We start from the raw sequence: 27,612 nt of genomic DNA on the forward strand, positions 1-27,612 counted from the left end.
TCCTCCAGCAAAGCAGGCTCAAACCTCAGAGCCAAATCCTCCTCTTCCTCCTGGCTCAAGTCTGTGTCTTCCAGCAAAGCAGGCTCAAATCTCGAGGCCAAATTCCTCTCTTCCTCATTGCTTAAGTCTGTATCTTCTAACAAGGCAGGCTCAGACCTCCGAGTCACAACAATAATGTGTACGTATATTAAGCTCCAAGGTTATCCTGGTTTAATATATTACGTTAAACCAGTTGTGCCATGTTTTTGGCCTAGAACAGTGATGGCATGCCCAAAATTTAGAAAATGCTTAACTGGGATCTGTTGGTGTTTCACACACTTCCTCCCAAACAAAAGAGAATCAATTCTTTACATATTTATTTATTTTTAAAAGAACTGTTCAATCGTGTGTGATTTCCAGGTTCTGCTGTGTGCCACTTACCTTGAGGCAATATTCTCTTTCTGTAGACAATGCCCTGCGATCTACCTGAGGCCTTCGTTCTTGAGGCAGCTTAAGAGAATGCTCTTCTGTAGCCTCTACAGTCCGAAAACTGTGCAAAAGCACACTGTATTCTCACACAATTTTTAGAGGCTCCAGAGGCTGTGTGAGAGTGTCCCTTTTCTGTGATTTCTGGAGGGTCTGGAAGCTGCATGAGAATACATCCCACATGGCCTCTACAGCCTATTTTGAGAATAGTTGACGGGTGTGGGTGAATATTGATATATCACCCAAAACATTGTGGTGTGTCACTTTTGACGCGTGTCATGGGTTCACCATCACTGGCTTAGAATATTATACAATCTAGGTGCGAAGGTTAGGTGCAATGGATCAAGACCATACATTAAGTTGAAGTTCAAGGATTTATTCCTATATATATGAGTCTAATCAACTAAAGTTCAGTACTAAATTGGTGCCAGATAAGGGTCAATGGAATTCAAGACGGATTGGATTTGGATCTCCTTGACAACATAATGATTCTAAGATGATGACATGCTTAACTTCATTCCCTGCTCTGCCTGCTCTTCTCCTATATTATGTTATGTTAGTTATGGTTTCTTCAAGAAAGTAAACATGCTCAGGTCTGTAATGTAAATATAGAATCAGAATCAGGCAACTGAAATGTATTGATTTAAATGAACTTGAGTCCGATCAGGTTTTGCTGAATATGAGACTTGCCTATGAATAGAGATTCCTAAGATACTGCAGAAAGATCGGTTTTCATATTGTTGTTAGATTTTTATCCCACCTTTTTGAGTATTTATAATTCAAGACAATGAATATACCTAATATTTTTCTGTCTCTGTAACAATTACCCGTGAGGTAGGTTGGGCTGAGAAAGAGAGTTTAAGACATTACTGTATTTGTGGCTTGGCATTATGTGTAAACTCAGCCATTGTAGCTTATTCAATAAGCCATTATTAAGTTAACTTTGATTTAATGCAAAATCTATCTATATCTCCACTAGTTCTGCTTGTGTTCACAAATAAATGACCACAGGGGAAACTTATCCATCTCTTCTGGTCACAGATACTTGCTGTAATTTAGCTATTTTAATGCTGATCAGTGCCAAGATGAATGCTAAATAAAATATAAGTGTGATTCAAACTTACTAGATCGGAGAAAAGATGATTTAGAGGATGGGAGTAATTTAGGAGGTATGGTAAATATGTTCCGCTATATGCACAACATATTGTACTGTAAGTAAACACTATCCCTAGCTAGCTCGATACCCGTGCTTCGCTACGAAACTATGTGGTCGGGCTTAGTTTTTGGGTAGGAAAATAAGGGGAAAAAAATTCTGTCTACCAGCATCCATCAGTATTCATCTGGCTAGCGTCCTGTCAGTGTGTGAATGAGTTGAGGGCTGTTTGGAAATTGAAACAGTATTTGCTGTGTGAGCAAGAATGAGACAGCAAGGAGCCTGGGCGTGGCTTAGCTCAAGTATCCGTTCTGTATTAAAGCTGCTCAGTGCTGGGAAACTGAAACTGAAACTCTTCACTTCTGCCAGTGTTTTGCATTTGGAACAGATTTCTTTTCAGGTGTGTGGGGGGGGATAAGAACTCCTTAGCATCAGAGCATGTTAATAACAAAATACTAATGCTCAGAAGGTCATTTTGAAAAATCCTTTCTTAGTGAGCACCTAGAAGCCAAGAGGAACATGCATGCCAAATTTCAAGTTTGTAGGCTTTACGGTTCTGGAGATTTTGTGATGATGTGTGAGTGGTATTTCGCTTTTATAGATATAGATATAGATTTAATTTTCATCTTGGCAATTTACTTACCAAGCAACATTAATTAGGTAATTTGCTAATTTTTCCTAACTTTGTATATACTCTTCCCACTCCAGTTATTTAACAAATATACGCTAAAGAATGTCTTGAAACTGAAACTAAGACAAACTGTAACTATGACAAATCATAGGAAGTATAGTATATCCCGAAGAAACTTCCAGAAGGAAAATGATATTGCGTAGTATTTAGTTGTAGCCATTTGGTTATATCAAAACATTTTAAGACGTAATAGATATATGGTTAGCATGATTTACTATATACAAATGTGAACTTGTTTTAGATGCATATTTATTGTAATTACTTTGAATATAATCTATTTTGTACGTGGAGAAGAGGGGGGAAATGAATGCATCCATTGTAATTTTTATTCAGTTTGAATACTGCTCCAGACAACTTTGGGCAACTAATTATATCCCTACAAAGCTGCAGAAATGCATCTAAGCTACACTAGCACTTTCTGCCTGAATATTAGACCTGATTTTATTTTTTCTCCCTCTTCTAATTTTACAAAATTAGATTTATTTCTCATGCCTTTTTCTAAGCAGTAATGTTGCTCTGTCACCAGAGGGCAGCAGTACCTGAGAAATAGGAAAAGCAGATTTCTAGAAATGCCAACTTGTGACTCTTCATTGGTCACAAGTGAGAAGGATGGACTGATAGAATTATACATGAGGGAGCGGCAATTGAGTGCTTCTTGGCTGTGTTTACACTGTAATTAAGGTGGAATGCCTTAACTGCAGTTATTATCCAAATTCTGCTGCGTCCTTAACTTTCATTTCTGATCTCATCCAAATATGAGGACAAGAAGAGGGTTGATGTAAGATTATTTATTTTTTTCATTCATTTATTCAATTTATAAGCCTGTCCATCTCAAATTCATGACTCTGGGCGGTTAACAACGTAAAAAGAAACCCATTAAAACATAAAGCCATAAAAACAACACACATATATACAGTTGAGATACAAATATACAAGAAATCAGCATAACCATTACACAAGCTTTGCTATGCATCCCTGAGCTAAAAGAGTATGGAAGACACGTTTACTGAACTCCTGGAAGAAAACAGTGCAGGAAAAAAAGACCCAGAAATCTGCAATAAATAACTTAGAGGATTCGATAGAGTAAATCTGAATACTGAGGTTTATTCATACTAAAAATTGCATGTAATGTAAAGCAAAACATGTTCATACACTGTTATTACATTGAATTGGTTTTTAATCGTTTTCTAAGCAGCCTTTTCTTCTAGACAATTCGACAAGATGCTGGAACCGCTGAAGATGGCTTCTTGTAACTAGTGTGTCCTCTCCATCCTGTCCACTCTGGCCACAATTTAAAATCTCCCATTTTTTAAAAAATTACAGCTTTAATAAACCAAAGAGGGTCAGCTGATCCTCTTGCACACAGCACGCTCCAAATGCTGGCCAACATGACCAGGTACTTCTAAGCAAACTCAGCTTGGTCTCTGTTTCTTGGAATATCTGGAACCAAGTTGGTCTGGATACTTCACGTGAACAGGTTTTGTTTTGTAGCAAGGAGGTTGCATTTATCTTTGACTTCCCTTGGGGGAAAAGCTTTATTTTGTACCGTAGCTAGGAAACCAGAATCATCAGCTGTAATAAAGGGAGGTTAGCTTAGTTCTTTTTTATTATTGCTCCGAGACAGGAAGAATTGTGGAAAAAAGAGTAAGAGCTTCAGTTTTACTGTGTCTGAATGGGAGATGTGCCCATTCAGTGCGACAGAACAGCAGTGGAGATGAATCCCTCAAGTGTGAGTAATGACACTGTCCTAAAAAGAACTGAGCCCCAAACATCTTGTGTTCAAAAGATGGAGCACGCCTTTCAAGTTTGCTCTTAATGTTTGGCTGGAGGTTCTCACTGTTTACATTAAGAGTAGAAAAGAAATTCAGGGTTAATGGGGTTCAAAGCATTTCAGTGTTGGGGTATTCTGTACAATGAAAGCTGCCCTCTAGAAAACACTCCTCAAAAGAAGGGCTTTTTTCAAGGGACACAAACCTTGAACTGACTCAAGCAAATTTAATGTGCAGATTTGTTTTATGACGCCTGTGCTGTAAAAGAACTTGATGTCACTGCCTTCTTAAAATTTTAGCATGGTGTTCTTGTTTTATCTGTTGTTTGGGATAGATTTTACAACAGTTTTCCTCCACTTGATGTCTCCAGATAGTGTTGGACTACCATAAGTAGCCCAAAATTTCAGGTGTGCTATAGTCCTGATCCATTTACTAGATATCAAACTGGGAAAGGGTAGAGATCAAAAGCTCTCATCCATCCCATCCATCCATCCAAATCCTAACGGGCAAGTTGCATTGAATGATAAACATCAGTATTCAACAAATTCAGAGGGTTTCCCCCCCATTCCCTCCATTATTTCATAAATATGCTAGTGATTGTAGAGAAGGGAACATTCTGTGAGCATTATTATAACCTCTAGGAAAATGCAACCAGCAGCAATAACTAGATTCTGATCTATGATAGTTGATCAGTTCGTATTGGAGTTAACAAATATGAAATTCCAAGAACATCTTCATTTCCTTTTTCCCTCTGTCCTCTAATAGCCTCTAGTGAAGAAAAATCATTTTATGCTTGGGTTCATGGTGTGTGTGATCTGTTACAGACTGTCAAAAGAATTTAAAAAATGATTCTCAAAGCATTTCCTTTTTCTTGCAAACCAAGAAGCACCTTTGCAAGTTGATACAGTATGAGAAAATTGTTATTATTCATTAAATTAAATTAATTAAATTAAAATTTAAGCTAATACACATTAGAAACTAACTTATAACCAGCCTGCTTTCTCTGGAGGTAAATAACAACTATATCAGCCTTTCATAGTCTACTGATCTTCAGAAAAACCTGTTATTTGTAGGCCTCCACAGATGGCATTTGGCTGGGGATGGCCATGCTGCATTGACTAGCAGGCAAAATCTGTCCTACAGTTGATACATTTGGGCTGCCAAAATCTGGAAAAGCAATAGGTGGCAGCAGAGAGTCAGAATTTTCTACATTTCTTTGCTTTGGTAGTCTGTTTTTTGTATGTAAAGACCCACTAAATTATAGAATACAGTGAGCCAAAGAAGAATTACCAACTTGTTAACCTCTCTTGGATCTGGTACCTTTAAGAACTGCTAAGTTTGATATCATTTTATGCACTGCCATTTAAGGTACCACTCTAGAACCTGGATACTGTGAGTTCTAGTCTTGTCTTAGCCATAAAAGCCAGCTGGGTGACTTCGAGCCAGTCACTTTCTTTTAGCTCAATTTACCCACAAGGTTGTTGTTGTGGGAAAACAGGAGGAGGAAAAAGTATTAGGTATGTTGGTCGCTTTGTTATTTATTGAAATAATAAAAAGGTGGGAAATAAATAAACAAATAGGAAATTACCTGCTATTTTTTGCACACCACTTTCTTAAAAATCAGTTGATGATTCTAGGCTTTGGAGTAGGGAATATCTAGATTCAATTGCATTTGTAGATCTTACGCTGTCTCAAAAATGGCAGAATATTCATTTGGGGGTAAATTTATTACTGAAATAGAAATGGTAACTGTAAGCATACCCATATGCACATGGTCATTTAAGTGTATTTTTTGCATGTGCTATACATCTATAGGAAGAATAGCTATAGGCTAGGGAAAGTACTGAGCTTTGGATTGTTTAATTAATGAAGGATATATTATATTTCATTAAGCTTCACTCTAATTCGGGTGGAGAATGATGGAACGAGTTTCCATGCCCATATTTCTCTTTCTGTGTCATTTTATTTTCTTTCTTTTCCTCCTTTTTATTTAATTGCTACTTATTTTCCACTGGCTTTTGCATGTTACCAATTTTTCTGTGCTTTCTATTGACATTGCTGTGCATACATATGTTGAAAAGCCCCTTTCTCAAATCATTTAATGCTATTTTAAAGTTATTTAAAGAGAAGAAGCAAGATACTAGTCTTCCTTCTCAAGCAAGGAAGACTCCTTCCTCTCCTCAGGTTCGTAGCTTGTCTCAAAACGCTTAGGCAGAAAAAAGCCAGCATTTAACATGTTAATTCAGAGGTACTCCCTGCCTGGTCCTTTTGTCCCAGCCCTCTACTTCTGTCTACAGTAATCAGCTGATGGGGTGAGAGAGAAGAGAAGAGAGTTACGCCCTGCATGTTTCTGTGCCTTGCATCCTTCAAAGAGGGATGACCTGAGCCACTTTTCTTGACTCCTTGGATCCCCCTTGCGCTTGAAGAAGTGGGTGGGGCAAGGGTGAAAAGGAAGACGTTTGCAGGAAGAAGATACGTACAAAGAAGTACAGAAGGAGACCACAGAAAAGTTATGGAGTCTGACCCGTGAGTGATTCCTTACTATTTTTCCTGGTAGAGATGGACACAGTGGGATATAAGCAACTTGAAGGCAGTAGCCGATCGATCAGGGGCATGTCACAGAGTACAGCATTGCCAATCAGGAAGAGCCCTCTATCAAAAGGTGGGGAGGAGCCATTGGCAAAGCAGTGGCCAATTGCCGATGTGTGTTTGCTGGCGCCTGTTGAAGGCTGGGTTCCTGTCCTATGTTAGAGAGGGACTTTGGTCAGATCCAGTTGGGAAGGTGTATTTTCCCCCTTAAAATGAGTGGATGTGCTCAGCCAACACGCGGTAGTTAATGCTGAACTAGTCAGAAACTTGCTCTCTTGTTTCATAATCTTTTGAGGAATGCATAAAGGGATTACAGAGACTCAGAAACAGAGCTGCCAGTTGTTAGCTGTCATCTAGGCTTGGTGGGAGGAAAGGTGAAACATGGCTGCAAGGAAGTCGCCAATCCGTTTCTTCTTTTCTGGGCCTGCAAGAAATATTTCCTTTGTGGGGAAAAGCTGGGAGTGGAGGAAATGGAGGAATGTGAGATTGGAAGAAATGTCAGATTTTCTGAATAACCCAGGCTTGTTAGAGCAAATGGATATAGGGAAAGGACTATATGGCTCTCTACAGAATAAGGAAAGGGGCATAAAATATTGGCAGTGAAGGCTGTTTTCAATGATTCTATTATTATTCTTAGGTTTCAGGTCACATCTTTCAAGAGGACATTATGGCTCTAATGGTGTGATTGAAATATATTTTATCTTACTCTTTATCTCTTTAAGAGCCGTATTTCCATACTGAGCTGTCCCAATATTCATTTCCCCATTCTTGCCCTCTCATGCTGCACTTTATGAATTGCATCAGCAAAACATTTTTCTTAGTGAATTCAGTGATGTATGCACATTGTTATAATATGGAAGCCAAACAAGTTTACAGCTCTGTACTCTGCAGAGCCTGCAGTAGAAAGGAAGAGGGGTCTGAGGTCAGAAGGAAAAAGAAATGGAGAGAGAGCCATTTGAGAATATTTTAAGTAACAATGAAGTATAGCAAAAAGTGGGTTGAACTGGGGGAAGAGAAAGAAAAAGAATCAGCTGGAATGTAGGATGCTCCTATATTTTGGTCACATACAAAGGGCTATGCTGTAAAAAAATGTTTTGGAGACCTGGCTTCAACTAGCAGCATCTGCTCAGCTGCTCTTGGGAATGAGAATTAGGGACTGCGATAATGATCAAGCACGGATCATAGCAGCACAGGTGCTAAGTGCCAGATCCATAGAAACAGGGCTCTACCACATTATATAAGGCCCAAAGTGCAAACTATGCAGAGAGACCTCTGAGACAGTTCAACCAGTAATGACAGGGTGTAAGATGCAGGTAGGAATGGCATACTCTGAACAACCAAGAAGCTGGCTTTGAATACAGGAACATCTGCACAGGGTATGGTCTAGAAGATTTTCCCAAACCAGCTAGGACAGGGGTGTCGAACTTGATTTCATTGAGAGCTGCATCAGGGTTGTGTGTGACCTTGGTGGGGCAGGGTGGGTGTGGCCAGCTCGATATCACTCGTGTTTGGGGGCACCTGTGATGGCCCGAGCACTCTGCCAGCAAAAACAGGCTCCTGAGCTCCATTTTCGGCTGCGATGGCCTCCTGTAACCCTTTGCTAGCAAAAACGAGCTAGCTCCGTTTTCACTGGCAGAGGCACTGCGGGCCAGTCCTTTAGTGTTTCCAGGTCAGCCCCACGGGCCAGATCTAAGCACCCAGTGGGCCAAATCCGGCCCCCGAGCCTTGAGTTTGACACCCCTGAGATAGGAGATTCCATAGAAGGTCATGGAGAATAAATAGGCTAAGATCCTGTAGGACTTCCAGACCCAGATGGACTTGCAGATACTACTCAATCAACCAGACGTCATGATCATAGATAAGGTGGTGATAGATGTAGCAGTGCCAAGTGTCAATAACATCAGGCAGAAGGAGTATAAAAAGTTGGAGAAATACCAGGGCGGAAGAACTAGAGAGGAAGTAGAGGCCAAAATAATCCCAGTCATAGGACTGGGACGCCTCAGCTGGGAGAATGACCTACAATAGATCCCAGGAACAATGTCAGAGTTTTCTCTCCAGAAGAGTGCAGTGCTGCGAACAGCTAAGAATGCACAGAACTCTCAAACCCTTTGGTGGAGGATCTGGGACTGAGGAAGACAAAAGCCGCCCACAGGGGTGAGAAGGGAATTTTTTACACACACACACACACACACACACACACACACACACACACACACACAATCAGAAATAACGGGACTTGTAGCCTGATGGCAGTTGGGACAGCATAGATATCCCAGCCTTCAACCCATCTGGAAAAGTATTACTTTTCACCTATGTGTCCTTTAAAGAGGGGGGTTTGGTACACGCATCCCACCTGCCAGCTTTGCCTCCTGTTATGGAATGTACCCAGAACTGTTAAGGTTTGCTTGGTGGTGTCATTCTGCACATGGCCATGGCACCTTTCCCCCCCTTTTTGCAATGACCCAATACTTACTATGGGGGAAGGCAGGGGCCTATATATGCTCAATGGTGCTGAGGGTGGGGTAGACTCGATTGTACCAAATGAGATTTCCCCACAGCAGTGAAAACAAGCCAGTCCTTATATGGAAGGAAATAAAGCTGCACTGGGCATGGGATCTCTCCTGTCACTGCTTTTGCCGTTTGCATCCCTTTTCATTCTGTGTTCCATAATTGAATATGAAAGCCATAGCAAATGAGTGCCGTTCCCATCTGGAATTTACCCCCTCCCCATCTCACCCACTTTAAGATTGATTTGTTTGCTTGTTTATTTGGCACCGGGGACTGCAAGCTGATTGAGATTGAAAAAAAACAGTACTTGATCTTAATAAATAGGTGGATACACACACCCACTCAAGTTTTATAGTTAAAAATAGGTTCTCTGGACCTAAGCCCCGATTAAATCCCTGTGAAAAGTACAGCAGAAGAAGCTTTCTGTGTCTTTGGCAGCTGGAATGCAAAGCCTTTGATGGGGCTTACCTTAATCTCTCTCTTTTTTTTTGCCCCTCTGCTCCCCCTCCCCCAAACTGGCTTCCTTATTGGTGGGTGGGTCGAGGATTTGCAAATTTATGGTCCTGAAGTCATTGTTTTCTCCTTTCCTCATGCTGGTTATTTCACTGTACATGGCTGAGAAAGTCCTAAGATTTTTGTGGCGTGGTCTTCCTCACTCTCTGTCTTCCTGGGGCCTGGGTGGGGCTAGACTGTAATCCTCCCTAGTGTATTTTTCTTGACTTGCAGGGGTGTGGTATTGTTTGGGATTAGTCCAAAAGTTGCTGGTTTCCCTCTTCTTTGGCTTTCTTTTCACAGCAGGCCTTTCTTTTAACCTTGTATAGCCATGAGAGTAAACCCTGAGTCTTTAGCTGCATGTATTTGCTTTCCTTTCCCCCTTCCATTGGATGCCTCAGTCCTTGTTCCCATCTTGAACCTTCAAAGTAAGAAGCATCCTGTACCTTTCTGGGAAGGAGGGAGGGTATTATGGTTCAGATAGTCATTGGCTGAACTGGGGAGGCAGAATCACAGGGAGGGGCTAGAAGATTATGTGGCAGATTATGCTGTTTTTTTCCTAACTTCTTGGTCAATTTGTGTAGGAGGCTGACAAAGGACCTCAAGGTCAGGGGTCTCCAACCTTGTTAAATCTGAGGGACTTCAACTCCCAGAATTCCCCAGCCAGCAAAGCTTTAAGTACCCCAGACTTAAAGTTGCCAAGGTTGGAGACCCCTGCTCTAGGTCACCTTGTCACCCAAGGGTCCCTCCTCATATTCTGGTGGTGTTTTTTTTTAAAGGACATCCAACCTCTGGTACTTCTTACCTGATTTCTTGACTTTTCCTATGGAATGAGTAGCTCACTTCTTGAAAGTGGCCCATGTTTTAGGTTGTCTCTCAGCCGGTGGCTCACTTTTCGGCCTCTTCATGTCCTTGGTCCCTAATGCTTTCTTGTTCAACTCAGATTGGGCCGCCCCAATGATTCTGTGCTGGTCTGGGCTGCCCTAGTAATGCCTTTTGTGTTCCTAGCTCCTGTGGCTTTTTTGGCCTCACATCCTTGTCCCTGGGAATTGCCGCTGTCTGTTTTCTCTCTTTTTTTCTTCCTTTCTTCCTCTTTTCCTTCCTTCCCTGGCCCAGTGTGTGGCTGAGTCTCTCTGTTTGGCTTGGGGGCGTTGCTATGTTTTTTTCTTCTTCTGTTTGTTCAGTGCTGTCCTTCTTTTCCTTGACTTTGTGTTTTTTCTTCTCTTTTCCTTCCCCCTCTTTCTTCCTCTCCATTTCGGCACGCACCTTTCATCTATCTTCATATATATCAACTCCTCCCTTTATTTCCCCTCCTTCCATCCGACCCTCTTTCTCTTTCTCTTTTCCTGTCTCTCTCTGTTGTTCCGTCTCTACTGACTTCTGTAGGTCGTCCACGTGTCCCACTCTGCACCAGTACTGCTGCTCTGCTCAGTCGCTTCTCCACTCGCAACTAGCTTCCCCTGCCAGGCACACAGGCTGCAGGTAAGCCACTGAGAATCCCCAACCACCCACCCACGTCCTCACTCAACGCCATTGTCATATCTTGACATGCCACCTGATCCACAAATCCAGCATCCCTTAGAAGGTTATTTGAGGCAGTGCTGGGGTGGAGCGGAAAACGCCACCTTGCAGAAGAGATGTGTTGATCTACTATTTCCATCATTCACAGCCTGCAGCCCAAGGAGGGAAGGAGACTTAACAGCACTGAAAAGCCCAGGTCAGGATTCCAGAATTCCATGGCCACCAGGATTCTGGAGTTCTGTGACAGCTTTGGGTAGGGACCTCAGCTAATCCACATTTAGGTGGGTCCTAGATGGGATATTTTTAGAAAGTTGCCTTCTTTCCTATTTTTCCACTATTGCTGTCTATTTTCTCGCTCCTGTTTTTTTTGGCCCAATCCATGAACCTTCCAAAGGGGAAGGGCAAAATATGGCGGAGCTGCTGTTTATTCTTTCAAGACAGGCAGTAACAGTAACTGGAGCTATAGAGATAGGGCTCTGCTATGGGCATTCCCTTGGCAGATGCCAATTCCTGATGCCAGCTTGATGAACAGAGGCTTTTTTGCCAGCATAAGGGAATTCTGGATTTCATTTTCTCCATGATCACAACATTTTTATACCTAACCCCTGTCACAGCTCACTCTTCCCCAATTCCTGCTGCCCATATGTTGGTTTCAATTACATTACATACATCAACAGCTACTTCGTCCTCCCCACTCTCCCCCCTTCTGCCTAGGCTAGGCCAAAAAAAATCATTTTAGTGTAAGTTTCTGAGTTCCTGTGATTTTTCTGTTCAGTGGTTCAGGCAGAAATTGTGGATATGAACATAGGAGGCTTGTGAGGCTTGTAAGAATGTACATCAAGTGTCTCAGATAGGAACTGTGGCAGCATGATTGATGGATCATTGCATGACAAGAATATCTGTGTATCGAAAAGTGCATTTTGACACTGAATTTCAGCATGGAGGCGTTGCTAATTTTGATTATTTTTTCTCCTTTTCTTGGCCTTCAAGTGTGCTTATATGTGTGCATTTATGTGTATAGGTAAAACTTATTCCTACTTTTCTATGCCATAATCTCTTTAGAGAGATGACCATTACTTCTTAAGTTTGTTTGTACAGCTGGCATAGCTTTTTTTATGACACTAGCCTGTTTACTATGAAATGAGCTTTGGATCAGATCTCATTTCATCAAATTCTTGGAATATTTTCTAACTTTTTAGAATATTTATTAAATGTTTAGAATATTATTCCTGGAATGTTCTTGGACTCTAACTTACTAAATGTGTTTAATAAGCTGGACTCCAACCTGCAAAGACTAATGCCATAATAAATAAAGAAAAGTGAGTCTTTCAAGAGCCTTAAGGTTTTGGTACCTATGAATCACACCTTCATGACTATTCAGTTTTTCTGATTGCAGATTTTTTTTAAAATTTCCAACATGTTTTCTATTAGTTATATGGCTATTAAAAATAAGGAGCCTAACTAGAAATAACATGTGTACTAGAAAATGAGTATCTCAAATGGCCCAGGAATGTAGCATGCATGACTGATTGTGATAGAATGCATTCCCATGATGAGTGACCCATCAGAGTTCAGAGTTCCTGCAGGTTCTAGTTATAAAGAAGAGCCCACCAAAGGCATGAAAGAGAGTCAGTTTCTAGCTGTCTGAGAGAGGTAAAGAAGAGGTTGCTGAACGCATGGCAGATTGCAAGATGTAGCTGGTAGCAGTGGTGTGTTTCAAATATTTTTACCACCGGTTCGGTGGGTGTGGCTTGGTGGGCGCGCTTCACGCACGTGCACACACACTTTGCGTGCGCGCCAAACACACACTTTGCACAGGCGCAGAGGTGTTTTGAGTTACCTCCTGAAATCCTGCACTCTCCCTGATGCTTCAGCAGCTGCCGCGTGGCAATTGCTGTGCCGCGCAAAGCAGCTGTGCTTCAAAAGTGGGACATAAAGGTTAGTATGGTAGCCCGGGCGGGCGGGTGAGCCCAACACAGAGCGTTGGGGAGAACTGGTTCGATCTCTGCTGCTCATCGCCGCTACCGGCTTGGTAGAAGCAGGCCAAACTGGTAGAATACCACCCCTGGCTGGTAGGCTGTGTTTAGGTTAGTAGGCCTTGTCTTACACACCTCTATCTATCCTGCAAACTATCCTACTGACTGCTTCACTATTTACACATACATCGATTGATTGAGGCTTCCGTATCAGTTGTCCTTGTTTAGCAACCCCAGCTGGGACTGACAACTTGGTTGTTACGCGAAGCAGTCACCGAGTCAAACTGTTCCTGTGCTTGATTGCATGCTTATTTATTTACTTATGGTCTTATTTCAGCTTTCCTTGCAAAATATCACAAATGGAAGAATTAGTTGTAAAGTTAGTTTTTCATCACCATTCTTACTGCCAATAGTCACTAAAAGAGGACTACCTCTATTACGCAATTCTCACAGGTTCTGAGTAGCCTACATATCAACAAACCCTATGTTCAAATATATTCATTGCAATGTAGCCTTTGTGTCCTATAGTGAGAATCTCTACAGAATGTTATTCTATAGTGAAACATAACCGGGGAAGGAATAGCACATGGCACAAATGATCAGCAACAGGTTGCATAATTTCAGTGGAAGCCTTTCTAACTACTCTTATAGAATTACTCTTTTTTTTTTTCTGTAAATGCCCTGCTCATAGCTCATGTTCCATATATATGACAGCGTGGCTTGGAAAAGTCAATCCTTTTGCTACTTCCTCCCCCACTCCAAAAAAAAAGCCTATTTGTATGTGTGCATCTATATACCCTTATGTGAAAAGAGAGAGAAACATACTGGAATTTCTTTGAGCAAAGGGCAATTGTACTGTTCTTTCTGTTTCCCCAAACAATGCTTGACCGTTTTAAAAAAGCACTTAGCTTAGCTGCATTTTCAAATGTGGAGCTCATTTTTTTTATATAGGAGTACATTCCTTCCTTTCTTTTGGGTCACAAGGCAGTTCTAGAGAGGAACAGATTGCCCTTTCACAAGTGCAGTTTCCCAGAGGGGAACAAATGGCAGCCTACCCGATCCAGGTGGCAGCAAAGCAATACAGAAGCATCTACTTATGCTGTCGTTTTAGTGACTATCTGAATTTTATCAATTCAGAGGAAAGGCCTACCAAAACAAAAGGTGCAAAAAAATGAAGAAACGAGCGAGTTGAGTTCCTAAAGATTCCAGTTAAGAAAGAGGGCTTCAGAGAGCAGCAGTGAAAAGGCCCCTTTTTATCTGAAGCCCTGGAGGAGAGTCACTGAAAATCATTGGAGATGATGCTTATAAGGAGGCCATTAAAGGCAGCAGAAAGGAAATAAATTTTGAGCATCTGTAGGAAAGCTATCGGGACAAGTGCTCTGGGCTTCCTCCTGAAGATGATAAATGAGGATGACAGTAGTGTCATGTGCCAAAAAGACAGCCCAAATGATTCTCTAATCCTAATTAAACAAGGGTTTAAGGACCCTCATTCTTATGAATAAGTATTTCTTGTGAAGCACCCTTAATGTTTTTAATTCTCTTTTCACCTTAAGGTGGGCAAGTGTTTAATACTTTTTCTCTAAAACCAAAACCATATCTGTCCTTTATCAATTAGTAACCAGGCATTCTTTTCCTAAGAAGAGAAAAGTGGTGAGTAGCAAATATCTGTATGCAGGCTGTGTAATGTCTGTGTAATATATGTATGGCATCCTGAATATCTGTATAGAATCTGTGTAAAATTTGAGGGAGACAGACAGATTTCTTGAAGTGAGTGAAAAGGAGGCATTATTTGAAGGAGTAGCTCTTCAAGACAATAAATATGTACTTTTTATACTTACCTCTAGAGGACCAGCCTTCTGCAACCCTCTGCCAGCGAAAATGGAGCTCAGCGAAAATGCATGTGGGCCTCCCAAGCTCCGTTTTAGCTGGCAGAGGGTTGTAGAAGGCCGTTGCAGCCTCCTGAGCTCTGTTTTCGCTGGCAGAGCACTCGGGCCATCACAGGCGCCCCCGAAACGAGTGATGTTGAACTGGCCATGCTCACCCTGGCCACGCCCACCCAGCCCCCAAGGTCAAACACAACCCTGATGCGGCCCTCGATGAAATTGAGTTTGACACCCCTGAGCTAGTGGGTTCCAATATGAATTCTGTAGGCCCGTGTTTCTAAGCCTTGGCAACTTCAAGACAGGTGGACATCAGCTCCCAGAAATTCCCCTGCCAGGATCCTGACTTAAAATTGGCAAGGTTGAGAAATGCTGAAGTTAGTCATTGACAACTTTCAAAGAATTACAATAAAGGGGCAGGACAAGACTGTGTAATGTCCCTTAGTGATTGGCTGTACACAGTTATGTAGCTAAATCTTCTATTTCATACCATCTTCCACGCACAGCTATTTCTAGTCTTCTTTTTTTTGAACCCAGTCCTGTATAGCACAGTCACAACATGGGAACGCATTTGGATTTATCCAATTACACACGTACCAAGCAAGATCTGTTGGCATTTGCAAACATTTCTATAGTTTTGGCCAAAAATAGAAGAGGAGAAATGAAAGTGGCCGTTATGTTATGAGAGAACTGAGGGCCATATGATTCTGTTAATATTTTTGAAATTGATTGGACAAGATTATGTAACAGGTGCTGAGCCAGATCCTTCCATTCCCACTGAGTGGTATCTTCCTTGACATCCCCAAAAAGTAAATAATGTCAGTGTATCTTTAGTTTCCTTTGCACAATAGAGACTCAGGACTGCATACAAAATGGAGTAAAACTAATACAAATGTGATAAAACTCAGATAATGCAGATAATTGAAGGCACATTTAAAGATAAAATCCTAAGGACTTCTGTCTAGAAGTGCAATAATCTCAAGTGAAAGTGGATAAACCCACAGGCTACAAGAACTGCAGCAAAATTGCTGCTATTTTATACAGGCAAAAAAGAAAAAGGTTCACAGAAATTCAGAAATAATCCTATTGAGTGTTTTACTGTCTATGCTCTTGTGAACAGAAGGTGGATGGGAGACTACAGTGCTAGCTGAAGTAATAATCTGGCACATAAATAAGGTGTTATGTTTCCATTGTGTTAATAGTTAAAAGATGAATACAAAAAAAGAAATAAAAGAAGAAGAAGAACGCAAACTCGGATGTATTGGGCAAAGTAATAGTGTGTTATATTGTAGAATAAAATACCCAAGTGGTAACTTGGATCTGTATTGCTAAATTAGGAAATGGGTTTCTCCCCAGTCCTATTTTCCTTTTTGCTTCACTAGCAGCTGTGTTTTGAATTCCTGTTCATTTTTGCAGGATGAAGATAAAGAGGGAGGAACTTTATATACCACAAGGGACTGGGTAGATTTATAGGCAACAGGTTTGGCAGTTTAACACCTTGTTAGTTTAAAATTGCCACATATTCTAGGATGCCTGCTAACGGCTGCACATGTTCAGTTACTACCAGTTTGTTTTTTAAATGCTTATTTCTGTGCTTGGAAAGCTTCCTCTGCTGACCTCTTTAACAGCAAGTCTGAGCTGTTGCTGGAGGAACAGAACTGGAGCAAGGCTGTTTTTCCTTGCCATCTTACCCTTAGTTTGGTGGTACAGAACTATTCCAATTTCTTCCACTATTAGATCTTTACAGGTCCTCCTACTCTAGTCTGAGTAGCCTCTTTGTAGTCAAGCAAAACAGTACTTCCAGTTCCTTTGCAGCAAAAGTGAGAAAAGTGGTGATGAAACTAGGAAGAAGTATAGCAGAGCATGTAATCCTGTCTGCTTTTATAGCTTTAGGGGAGATTTGCTATGATGAAGATCTAAAAGAGTTTCTGTGGATTATGGTTTGGCCAAAAGTGTTTGTGTGTAGAAGACATTAAAAAGTCAAAAGTTAAGTTCCCTTGCACCCATCCCCCCGTTCCTTCTTGGAGCTTCATTACATTTCCATCTCCATTTCAACCATCACTCCATTTTGCCCCTTCTCCTTATCATGGCGGGTGTGTCCTCAGGGTGTTAATCCATCTCTGTCTGTTTGTCTGTCCCTTCCCCACTTTCTAGGGATGATGACGAGGCTGAGGACGTCCACCAGTTTTGTTGCCCTGCCTCTGAATGCAGCAGCCCCTCCTCTAGGTAACCTGGAGGGGGCACAGCCATCCCCTTCCATGCCTTGCAGTTCTAACTTGGGCCCTGAAACTTCACCACACCAGCTTTACCCCCTATGGCTCCCTGGGATTGGGCTCAGAGACCGTTCCAAAGACACCCCTTGTCTCCTCCTGCATAGATCAAGCAAGAGTGAACATCAGTCAGTTGTCTTCATCCAGCTTTTGCTCCTATGCGTTGGTCTCATCTCGTGCCTTAGGCAGCTCCTGTCTCTTGCCTTGCTCCACAATTTTGGCTCTTGGGATGCCAGTGTTCCGCCCTATCCTTTCCCCCCCCCTCTCCTTTTGCTATGTTCTTGTCTTTTCTGTGCAGAAAGTTAAGATAAGCCTTTTAAAATTACTTTCTCATAGAGCTATGAAATGAAATGTCCCTTGTTGCTTAACCGGATAATCATAGGATGGCCAATAGAAGCAACAAAGATTATTTATTTGAAGACTATTTTCACATATTTCCTGCCCCATTTTTGTTTTAACATTTAACTTAGAGCTATTTAGACACAGTTTTCCATTCTCCTCCTTTGGGCATTTACAGATAGTTCGTTTTGTATTGTTTATATCCTTAAATTTGCTGACTGTTTAGTGGCCCAACTCTTTCCTTCGTAGATGTCTCATACCCAGATGCACAATTGAATCAGGCAATGTTTTGCTTTCCTATCACTTTGTTTTCATGTCATGAAAAAAGCTCTGATGTAAGCTTTCATACACTGCACTGACACAGAAAGTGATTTGTTTGGATTTGGCTTATCATGTTGGATGAACACAAACATTCTGGTGGAAAAAGCACATTTTATTGCACAGCAAGTTGTGCTGACATAGCCACTTGTCTGCTCTGGAATGTTAAGAATGAAAAGCTATGATGAAATTGTATTTTTTTAAAAATGTTGCTTAAGCCAAGACCATGGTTTAAAAAGCCATGACTTAGTGCAGTATATGAATCCAAGTTTTCATACCAGGCTGCTTGTTAAAAGCATAGGAATCTCGCTAGTATAAATGGGGCAACAAGCCTGCTTATTTTATTTATTTATTTAAAACATTTATACAGTTGTCTTATGTTCTATCCAACTATAGGAGCTCCCAGTCAAAAAATGATGTTGAAATTAAACTAAGGCTAGCATGCTTGGATTGCAAAAATCCAGACTTCCCTGAGATGGCAACACAGAGAATTTTCTGTATCTCTTTCCATCTGTCTCGTGGCCATCCTGCATTTATAGCCCAGATGTGGTAGCCTCTTTATTGGACAAAAATCCTGCTCCTCATGCTTACCTTCCTTCACTATTCAACTTTAACCTTTGACTTTTCGCCTCTTATTTTAGCTCAGGCTTGCTTCTGCCCTTTCTCATGAGTTGTTTTTGATTTGATTTGCTTGAAAAGAAATACATGCCTGGGCTTAACCCTTCCAGAAGTTACACTTGATGTCCACTTCCTAAGTTCAAAAACATTACGCTGCAAGTGTGTTCCACTAATGGCAGCCAAGCAGGGAAAAAAAACCCCAAGCTAATGAAGCTTTAGATTTTATGGGAGAAAATGCTGTCTTTAGGGGCAATGGGTTGATTGAGGCCATGATAAAAAGCTGTCTATCATACCCACTTGTGAAGAGAGAGGCCTTATTGACTCAATAGCAAGCAAGGGTGCTCTACATGTTCTCAGGAATTGCATTTCCAAGCCAATCCGTAGGTTCATGGGATAATAAATCATAGCCACGCTCCCTATCCTGAGGGACTATGGCTGGTTTGGAAACAACTAGTTAGTAGCAAGGCCAAATTCAAGTCAAGCCTGGTTAGAATTTCATTCGACATATCAGTCTGGAGCTACATCTTGAATAGACTTTTACTTATTTTCAGTTTTGAAGACATGATAAAGGCTAATCAGTTTCCTAATGAATATTTTTTTTTGTTAAATCTATTGCTGGAAATTTCTTGTTTACAAAGAGAACAAGTTCAAGGCCCTACTTATACTCAAGGAAGTGTTTCCCAATTTACTTGTGAAAGAGTCAAGTCTTGACTCACCATCGCATCCTTTAGAGTATATCTCTATTTCATTGCTTGCATGCTTTGTCAGCCTTTCCTGGGACCCTTCACACATTATGTTTCTCTGGTGTGCATTTAAAATTGCAAAGAGCAAATTCTGTGGTGGCTGATATGCATTGATTGGACACGCACATGTATCAGAGATCTGGGAAGGGTTGCAGCCCTGTGCTGAGTTTACACAGAGTGGCAAACCTGTTTATACTGCCACATAATGTATGGAATGGTCCTTGGTCTTTGGAACAGACTCTGGCTAATATCCTTTAGTCTCTTGCTCTAATCAGTTTACATATGTTTCTATGCAGACGCATAAGCCTTAAATTTTACCCCTTCCATTCTTGCTTTATTGCCATCCCCACCCCGTTGAGGATGGGAGGATAAGTGTGTCTCTGAACAACAACGTTTTCCCTTCCCACCTATCTGCAGATCTTGCACTGGCCCTTAGGGGTCTCCTTACATGCACTTTTCCTGCCTTTTGCTGCTGTCGTCAGCCTTCCTTGCTTTCAGGATGCTGCCCAAAAGAACACTGAAGTCAACCAAAAAGGAACTCTCTGGAAGCAGCTTCAATTGCTTGTTCCCTATGGGACTCTGCCCAAACAGTACACCAGCCTCTTTCCTGCAGGACTTTTACCCTTCAGCACCCTTCCTTCCTTGGGCCCTAGGACTTATTCTCCACCTCCCAGGAAGCACGTGGAGGCAACAATTCTCCACTTAATCAAGCAAACGGCTCCAGCATCGCAGATTGGGTGTGAGCTAGGAATCCTGGATCCCAAACCTTCAGAGGATTTTGCAGGCTGTGTAGTATGGAGACTGTATGCTCTTATGTCATGGATTGTGCATCACCACTGTTGTATCTGTACAGTCACCTGCATTGACATTACACATAGGTTGCTGCATTCTTATTCAGGCAGCCTATGGATTAACTGGAAGAAAGAGTGGAAAAGTGGAGGGAGGAGAAAGCATGTGGGATGATACCAAAACAGAGATCTTGTTGGACATATGTTTGGATTTGTAATCCAGTATGATGAAAATGTCTACTTCTCCCTCAAGTTGTAAACACATAAAAGTGAAAACTCTGTAATGTAGAATTGGCTATGCAAGATTATATGTGTGAAGGCCACAGGAAAGCTGTGTTCCAGCTAAGGGGATTAGACAAACCAGATCAAGGAGGGGTTGAGGAATCTGGAATTCTGTACAAAACTAACCTTCTTGTATTTTCCTTGTGAAATAATGTTAAAGGGACATAGAGCAGAAATTGGAATGTGGCCTTAGATCAGTGATAAATGACATACTTTCTTGCAGGAGGGTTCATATCTACCTTTGGTTAGGAAGATCTGGGGAATCAAGGATGGAAAATGTATCGGCCCTCAGTTTATCTACTTCAGTCTACTGTAGTGTTCTCTAGCTATCCTGGGGCTTTGGCTCCTGGAATTCCCATACTCATAGGAATTCTGGAAGGGCCCAGGTTGGGAAGGCTAAGTAGATAACACTAGGTGCATTCAGCTATACATTTCAACTTCAAATAAACCAGACTGATATATATGAATTTATCTTTGACCTAAATAGTTGAGCAAAATGACCTCTTTAAAGGTCTGCGGAGATTCTCAATCATCCAGGTCATGGTTGTCCCAAAAGTGCTTTTTCCAAAAGGCAAATAGACTTTCTTGGTTTTTTTCCCTTGAAAACGTTTTGCTTCTCATCCAAGAAGCTTCTGTACTCTAATTTGGGCAAGAAGCTTCTTGGATGAAAAGCAAAATATTTTCAAGGAAAAAACCAAGAAAGACCAGTTGTCTTTTGGAAAAGCGCCTTTGGATCAACCTCTTTAAAGGCAGCAATTATCTATTCTGTTTCTTCCTACAAAGGTTTTACTTGGGACCCACCAGATGAGATGCCCTATAATACCTAACACCTTCACGTGGCATAGGCATGATATTTGGGGATGGGGAGAACTGTAGTCCAAATCATCTGGAGAAAACCAAATGGAGAAAGGTTGGGCATGGCACTGACATTTTTCAGCCAGGTGCTACTTCCAGGCTAAAAGTGGTGTATCTTATTACAAGGGTTAACATGGGAATGTTATTTGAGCAGGTAGATGCTGAATGTTATCACGGCAACATCTTTTCCTGGGTGGTTGGGACTGCAGGTTGCAGCTATAACACCTGTGGGAAGAGAGATCATGGTGAATCCCTTGCCAGCATTGCATTTCCATCTCAGTGCTTCTGGGCAGAGTCCAATGACAAGGAGAGATATCAAGGGATCAAAAATCTGCTAGAGACATAGCAGATCTTCCACAAGGAAAACGTGATCTTTTGCTTGGTTTCATATAGAAGTCTATTATAATTACATGTGATATTGTGGATACATGTTTCCATGCTGTTTCCCTCACTGATTCAGTTTCTGGTTTGGAATCTGTTGTGATCGGAATACCCTAACTTAAAATTTACAGACTGGAAGAGTATTGGCCTGTTTTATCGCTTTTTGGCTCTATAATGTCTGTGCCTTTTCCCAGATGCATTCTGGAAAATGTGATACATTTTCTTTCTGCTAGTGTAGTCCTACCATCCTGATATATTAGCTGTCATTTAATAATCAACAGTAAGCTAAGAGGCCCTTCCCACGCCTCCCTCAGGAGATCTTAGCCATGGCTAAATATTATGACTGCATTAACCTTAAAAATGACCCTTACAAAGAATGTAAGCTTGTTTCATAACCTGATTAAGATGGGCGGTGGGGATCTAGCCTTACGCTTTAATGAATTTAGTGGAGAAAATGTCCTTAGAAAAGGTTAAGATGGTTGTGGTAAGTATCCAAACTTATGAACAATCTGGATCTCCCAGTCCTAGTTGAAATATCAGGAGTCTTACTCCTGCACCAGCTTTCTATCATGGAACACACTATGTGTTGTTAGGATTAGGTGACTGTCACCATCCTGTTTATGCCCAGTAATATTTTATTTTTTAAAAAAACCCATGAATTATCAACATCACCTTGAATTTCCCCATCTCCTCCCTTTAAGCAGCAGCAATGAGTTGATCAAGGCTGGGGAATGTCTGAGAGAATTGATGCCATCTCAGGTAGGGGTGGAAACTGTGACCAATGTTAATAAGAAAGTAATGAGCACTAGCAGTTGCTGTGCAATCTTTTTTCTATATATTAAAAAATTCAGGCCTGAGGAAGACAGTTTAGCAGATAATATAATGTATTTGTAGAAGAGACAGGCTGGAATTAGAATTTTCTGTTTTTGAGATTCCATTCTGACTCTGCTACATGTTTGGTCAGTAGGTTTTGAGTCAACTCCCCATAACCATGAGGGCTAGGTGCTTGCTTGCTTGTTATTGTTTTTAAAGAAAGCTCAGATTCTCAGGATTCCACAAATACTGAATTCTAGTAAGCCATACAACACACACACAAACTGTTGTCCAACTCTGGGTCTGGCAGATTTCTAAAACCATTTCCCCCCCGGCCTTTCCTCTGCCTCAAAAAGATGATATTCTATATTACTGCAAGTTGTATAAACAGTGTCATCTCTCCTCTCCCTTTTATGTAATTGAAAGCTTGACTTTCCATATGTCAGCCATGTGAAATAAGAAATACCATTCAGGTATGCAAAAAATAAATAAATAAAAATGATTTCATTTGATCACGTACATTCTGAGGGTGTAAAAAAAAGTTCTATGCTAGCTTATAGGTATGAAAAAGGGGTAGGTAATACCTTATTGTTCTTTGTAATAACCTGCCTCTCCTTATTCCTCTGACCCTCATCTAGGGAGGTATGCAAAATGAGTAAGTTTCTGGTCCCTGTTGGACCTTGAGTGTGTTGTATGAGACTTTGCATTATACCAGGATGCAAAGCAAGTTTGCTTTGCGCACCAAGAAAGGGCTGTATCACAAGAAGCAGACATAGAGATTACATGTCAAGTTGCCAGCTGGTCTTGGCCAGCCTTGTCTTACTCACTGAATAGCCAATCACAAAAATGTGCATCTGTGTGTGTAGACATAGCAGTACAGATAAATGCTTCAGGGGGAGAGGCTGGAGAGAAGAAGCCCTTTCCTTCCATTGTGGAATTTGTTAGGATTGCATGGCTTGGATACATCCTTGGGGGGATTTCCTGGTTCCTTCTTTGCTCAGCTATTCCAGTTCCTGCCAAATATGGGCTGTGCCATATCAATGCGTGCTGCTTCGGGGAAACCCATGGCTCCATGTCCCCTCTGAACCATCCATGTAAATAAAAGTCTTTATAACAAATGCTCTTGTGTATCAGACAATTTCAGTCAATAAATGAAACGAATTTGTCTTCTCTGAACTAAACAATAAAGATAACAACAATTAAATTGACTTCTCTGATGACTTCTGGCTCTTCTCACTTCTTCTGTTGGTTCTCACATTCTTTGGAAATCAAAGAAACCAAATGGGAGCTGGACAGCTCTTGAATCCATGGGTGGGTTTAAGATATTGGAGGTCCGAAAGGTGGAGGAAGAGTGAATGGTATCGGCAAAGGAAGTGGTTTCCTTTTTTTCACTTCTCTGGGTTTTCTTTTTCCCTGCTGGCTTTTCTATAGCAATGTGTTCTCTGTGCAAATTAGGTACGGTCAGTAACTTCCTAATACTTCTCTTTGAATGTTTCTCTGCTTTGACATTTTGAATATTTTATTTTCCTTTGTCTAATATTGTAGCAAAATGCCTAGGTCATATGTAAAAGGAAGATTACCAACAATGGTGCATAGGCCTGCATTGACCAGTCCCTCTTTTTTAGATGTTTAAAGCCAGTGACTTACAAAGAGACAAAACAAATATATCTCATTGATTCCACAGCATGCTGTTACTGGCCAAAGAGGGAGACAGGAAGTGTATACATTTCTGCTTCACCCTAGCCCAAACGTGATACTTGAGGTCTGGATGAGGACAATCTCTTTGCTATTTATCCAATGCACCTTGGAGATACTGTTCTATGAGGATTAAATAGGAATTCCAGATCTTTTCAATTCATTACTTGAGTCTGTTTTTCCTGAGACTTCCAGCAATGCTGTCTGGGAACCCTAATATAGTGCCCTAATTTGGGCATATTTGAAAGCACCGGATTGGGAAAAACTGTGACAAATACATTTTTATATGTTCAGCTTGTCCAATATACATACCTTTGGTTTTTCATTTCTAATGGTCACATAGCGAGAAGAAGAAGCTATTTGATGTGAAGCATATCTGGAAAAGACATCAACAAAGAAACAAAGCAGTTTCAACAAAAGGGGGAAATGAAGTGATGTAGAACTATTGGTTAAAGCAAAGCATCAGGCTGCATTAAGCCCTCATCACTTTGCTGTGCAGAAGAATTCTCTTCTGACTGCAAATCATTGTGTGCAATTGGAAATCATCCAGTGCTTAGTGGAGCTTTGGTGCTTTCCTGGGTTATCTTAGCCACAGTTTACGAAGGTGTGAGTGAAAGGCCTCTGAGGCTAAGATACACTATATCAGAAAAAGATCTAAGCCAGTGTAATGTATTTATTGCAGAATCTTATTCAAATGTAATGGCTCTTCTATTTTGTCTCTTGGCTGGATCTCACTCATGGTGTATAGCTATAATTAGCTGTTTGCAGTCTGACAATTTTCAGCTTTTACACCCTGGGACTTCTTTTTTATGGGATACCAATTTGGTCTTTAACTTCTCTCTAATTGTGTCCTCATAGGCATAGCAACAGCTTTTGAGAATGGGATATATTAAGGAAGTAGGAATTTTTAAATTCCCCATTTCACTGGATAAGTAGTTTTGGATCAAATTAGCCTAAGGAAAACCCAGCCCATCTAGTTCGGTGCTGACATTATTTGGAGATGCTAAGCTTGTGGGTAAATCAGTTGGACGTTGAGCTCTCTGCCCCAGTCTTCTCTAAGCTTGTGATCTTTACATATCTGGGCCTCCATTCTCCCATCATTGTCACATTGGCTGCAGAGGACAGGGGATGGGTAATCCAGCTGCTTAAGGGAGAAGAAGAGGAGAACCTGGAGAATACAGGTTGGGAATGGCTACTTTAGATCTCCATTACCTGATTATGTTGCCATCATAATTTATATCACATTGTGGATTTGAGATGGAAGCATCAAAAAAAGAAAATGGCAGATTTGTGCAAAAGAACCAACTATGAGCTCAGCCTCGGGACTAGTGGCCATGATTGTGTAGCAGAGACCAGCAAAACAAGGCATACCTGAGCAGCTTTATCTGGTACTTTTGGCATGTTTTTCTGCCGATCCCAGCATTTGAAATATGTCTCCACTCTAGGAGGAAACCTGCACAGTGGGAGGGAAAATAAGTAGCCAGTAGCCTTACTCCCAGGATAATAATTCAAAGCAAATATGTACCTCTTGTTTTCTCTGTTGCTGAGATCACTTAAGCATATTGTCATGCTTCACAATGATATTATCAGACTTTTTTCCAAATACGTCAAAGGTGATGACTTTGGAATGCAAGCTTGTTTGTAGCCTTTGCGGGTATCAAAAGCAAAGTAAGGGAAGGCAGGCTATTCAACATATTTCTGGCTGGAATAAAATGAAGGAAACTGGGTGGTATGGTGGGGATCATGGTTTACTTTCCTAGCAACTCCCAGACATTTTTAGCACCCACCCCACACATGTGTGAAAATTGTTCCCTGCAGCTAAGCAACCTTCCCTTTTAGTTGGGCTCAGTTCCAGTGGAGATCCTTTCCCTGATTCTAACACCATTGCATTTTAATTGTTGCTTGGGCTACTTTTAGTCCTGATTAATTCATTAAACATGCTCTTCCTCCATCCTCTGTGCCAGTGCTTTTCACCCTCAGCAACTTTTAAGACCACTCCCATGCTGATGGGGAATTCTGGGGGTAGAAGTCTTCAGAGTCATTTCAAATCCCATTCTTAGGTGGCTCATTTTCTCCCCCTAGGATAATTACTATTATTTGGTTATGACCCAAGGATCAGAAACAACAATAAAATTAAGTGAAATGAGATACAAGTTTAATATGGTGACAAGGACTCAAAGGATCAACAAAATGAACTGTCCTTGGTGCTCTCTGAGCTTGATTGTTTCCATTCAGATGTTTCATTACCAAACTAGGTAATATCATCAGTTTGATGATAGTTTGGTAATGAAATAGATGCAAAAAATACCCCATTCAAGCTCAGAGTTCCAAGGACCCCACAGTTCAATCCTGAGCTACAAATATTCTCTTCTATCAATATAATGAATTGTAACGAACAAGCTTTGTGGGCTGTAATACATGACACCACACACACACACACAGACACACACACACACACAGACACACACACACAGATACACACACACAGACATGAATCCAGCACTTTCTTTCAGTGATCATAACTGGAACAAAATCAGGTAACCGTCCAGGAATTTTCTGTAGACTGATTTGCCAATTCAAAGATAAAAAAGTTCTCTTCTGTGGGCCAGTCCAAGACAGGAGTAAGGGGAGAGGAGAGAGGAAGTAGCAAACCAGAATATCAAGGGTAATGGATGGGGCAATACAACAAGGCATGCAAAAACTGTTTCAGTTGCTCCGTCTGAGCATGGGCTGGAACTGAATGTTCTTGAACTTCCCCTCTAGGACTATTTGATGGCAAAACACAAAGGTCCTCTGAGGATGAGCAGATGCTGCTACAGTTTTGTAGAGATGTAGGAAGGAGCAACTCCTGAAATTCTACAGCATTTTGAAAAATAGGCATATTGGGTCCTTTGTTTTTTTGCATTTTTATTCCTCAATTAGCTCAACACTTGGCATTAAGCAGTGTGGTTTACATATGCATATATATACACTGATCAATGTAAATGCCAACTAACAAGCCTCCTCCCTTCTTTTTTTTCCAAAGTGGGGTGACAATCCTGCAGCTGAAGACTTTCTGGTTGATAGTAGATTTGTGGTGGTGGTGAGGGGGGGGAGGGACGGACAGATTTCCAATGGCTATAATTACCACATCATAGCCAGAAATTCAGCTGCACTTTTCTGTGTCACATGGCAAATCCTAGCAAAGCTGCACCTATTGATGCTACTGAATCTGCTGAGGAATTAAAAAAAGAGAAGAAGGCTCCCTTACAAGAAGGTCTTATTGTGGACTTATGCTCCCCTGCTTTCATTTGGTATCTTAATTTTCTGGAAATATTATATAGTTCTAACCTTGCATTTTTTCTATAATATTCTAAACACCAGATGGCAGCAAAATCTGAGTTCTAATTTCCATTTTGAATAGCTGTTAAACTGGGGCCAGCTTAGGAACTGTACATTTAGATAGACAGAAGGGCACATGTGAATA

The 27,612-nt window shown here is 41.1% G+C and overlaps 1 protein-coding gene across 5 annotated transcripts in view; it reads left to right on the forward strand.

Annotated features, from left to right (window-relative positions):
• IQSEC2 (IQ motif and Sec7 domain ArfGEF 2) overlaps window positions 1-27,612 on the forward strand; it is a 156,491-nt gene that overhangs the window by 55,281 nt on the left and 73,598 nt on the right. For 2 of the 5 annotated variants that reach the window (XM_087925818.1, XM_087925819.1), the window contains exon 3: window positions 11,054-11,149. The exons of 1 other annotated variant lie outside the window; for it this stretch is intronic. In XM_087925818.1, the coding sequence (XP_087781944.1) occupies window positions 11,054-11,149 (96 nt within the window). Of the gene's footprint in view, window positions 1-6,388; window positions 6,605-11,053; window positions 11,150-27,612 lie in introns of those variants that run through there. 2 more of the 5 variants (XM_087925820.1, XM_026711518.2) reach the window with 2 other exon arrangements.

The sequence above is a fragment of the Pseudonaja textilis genome, chromosome 2 (assembly GCF_049901715.1).
Source record: "Pseudonaja textilis isolate UNSWEBS1 chromosome 2, rPseTex1.2, whole genome shotgun sequence".
In the NCBI taxonomy this organism is placed as follows: domain Eukaryota; kingdom Metazoa; phylum Chordata; class Lepidosauria; order Squamata; family Elapidae; genus Pseudonaja; species Pseudonaja textilis.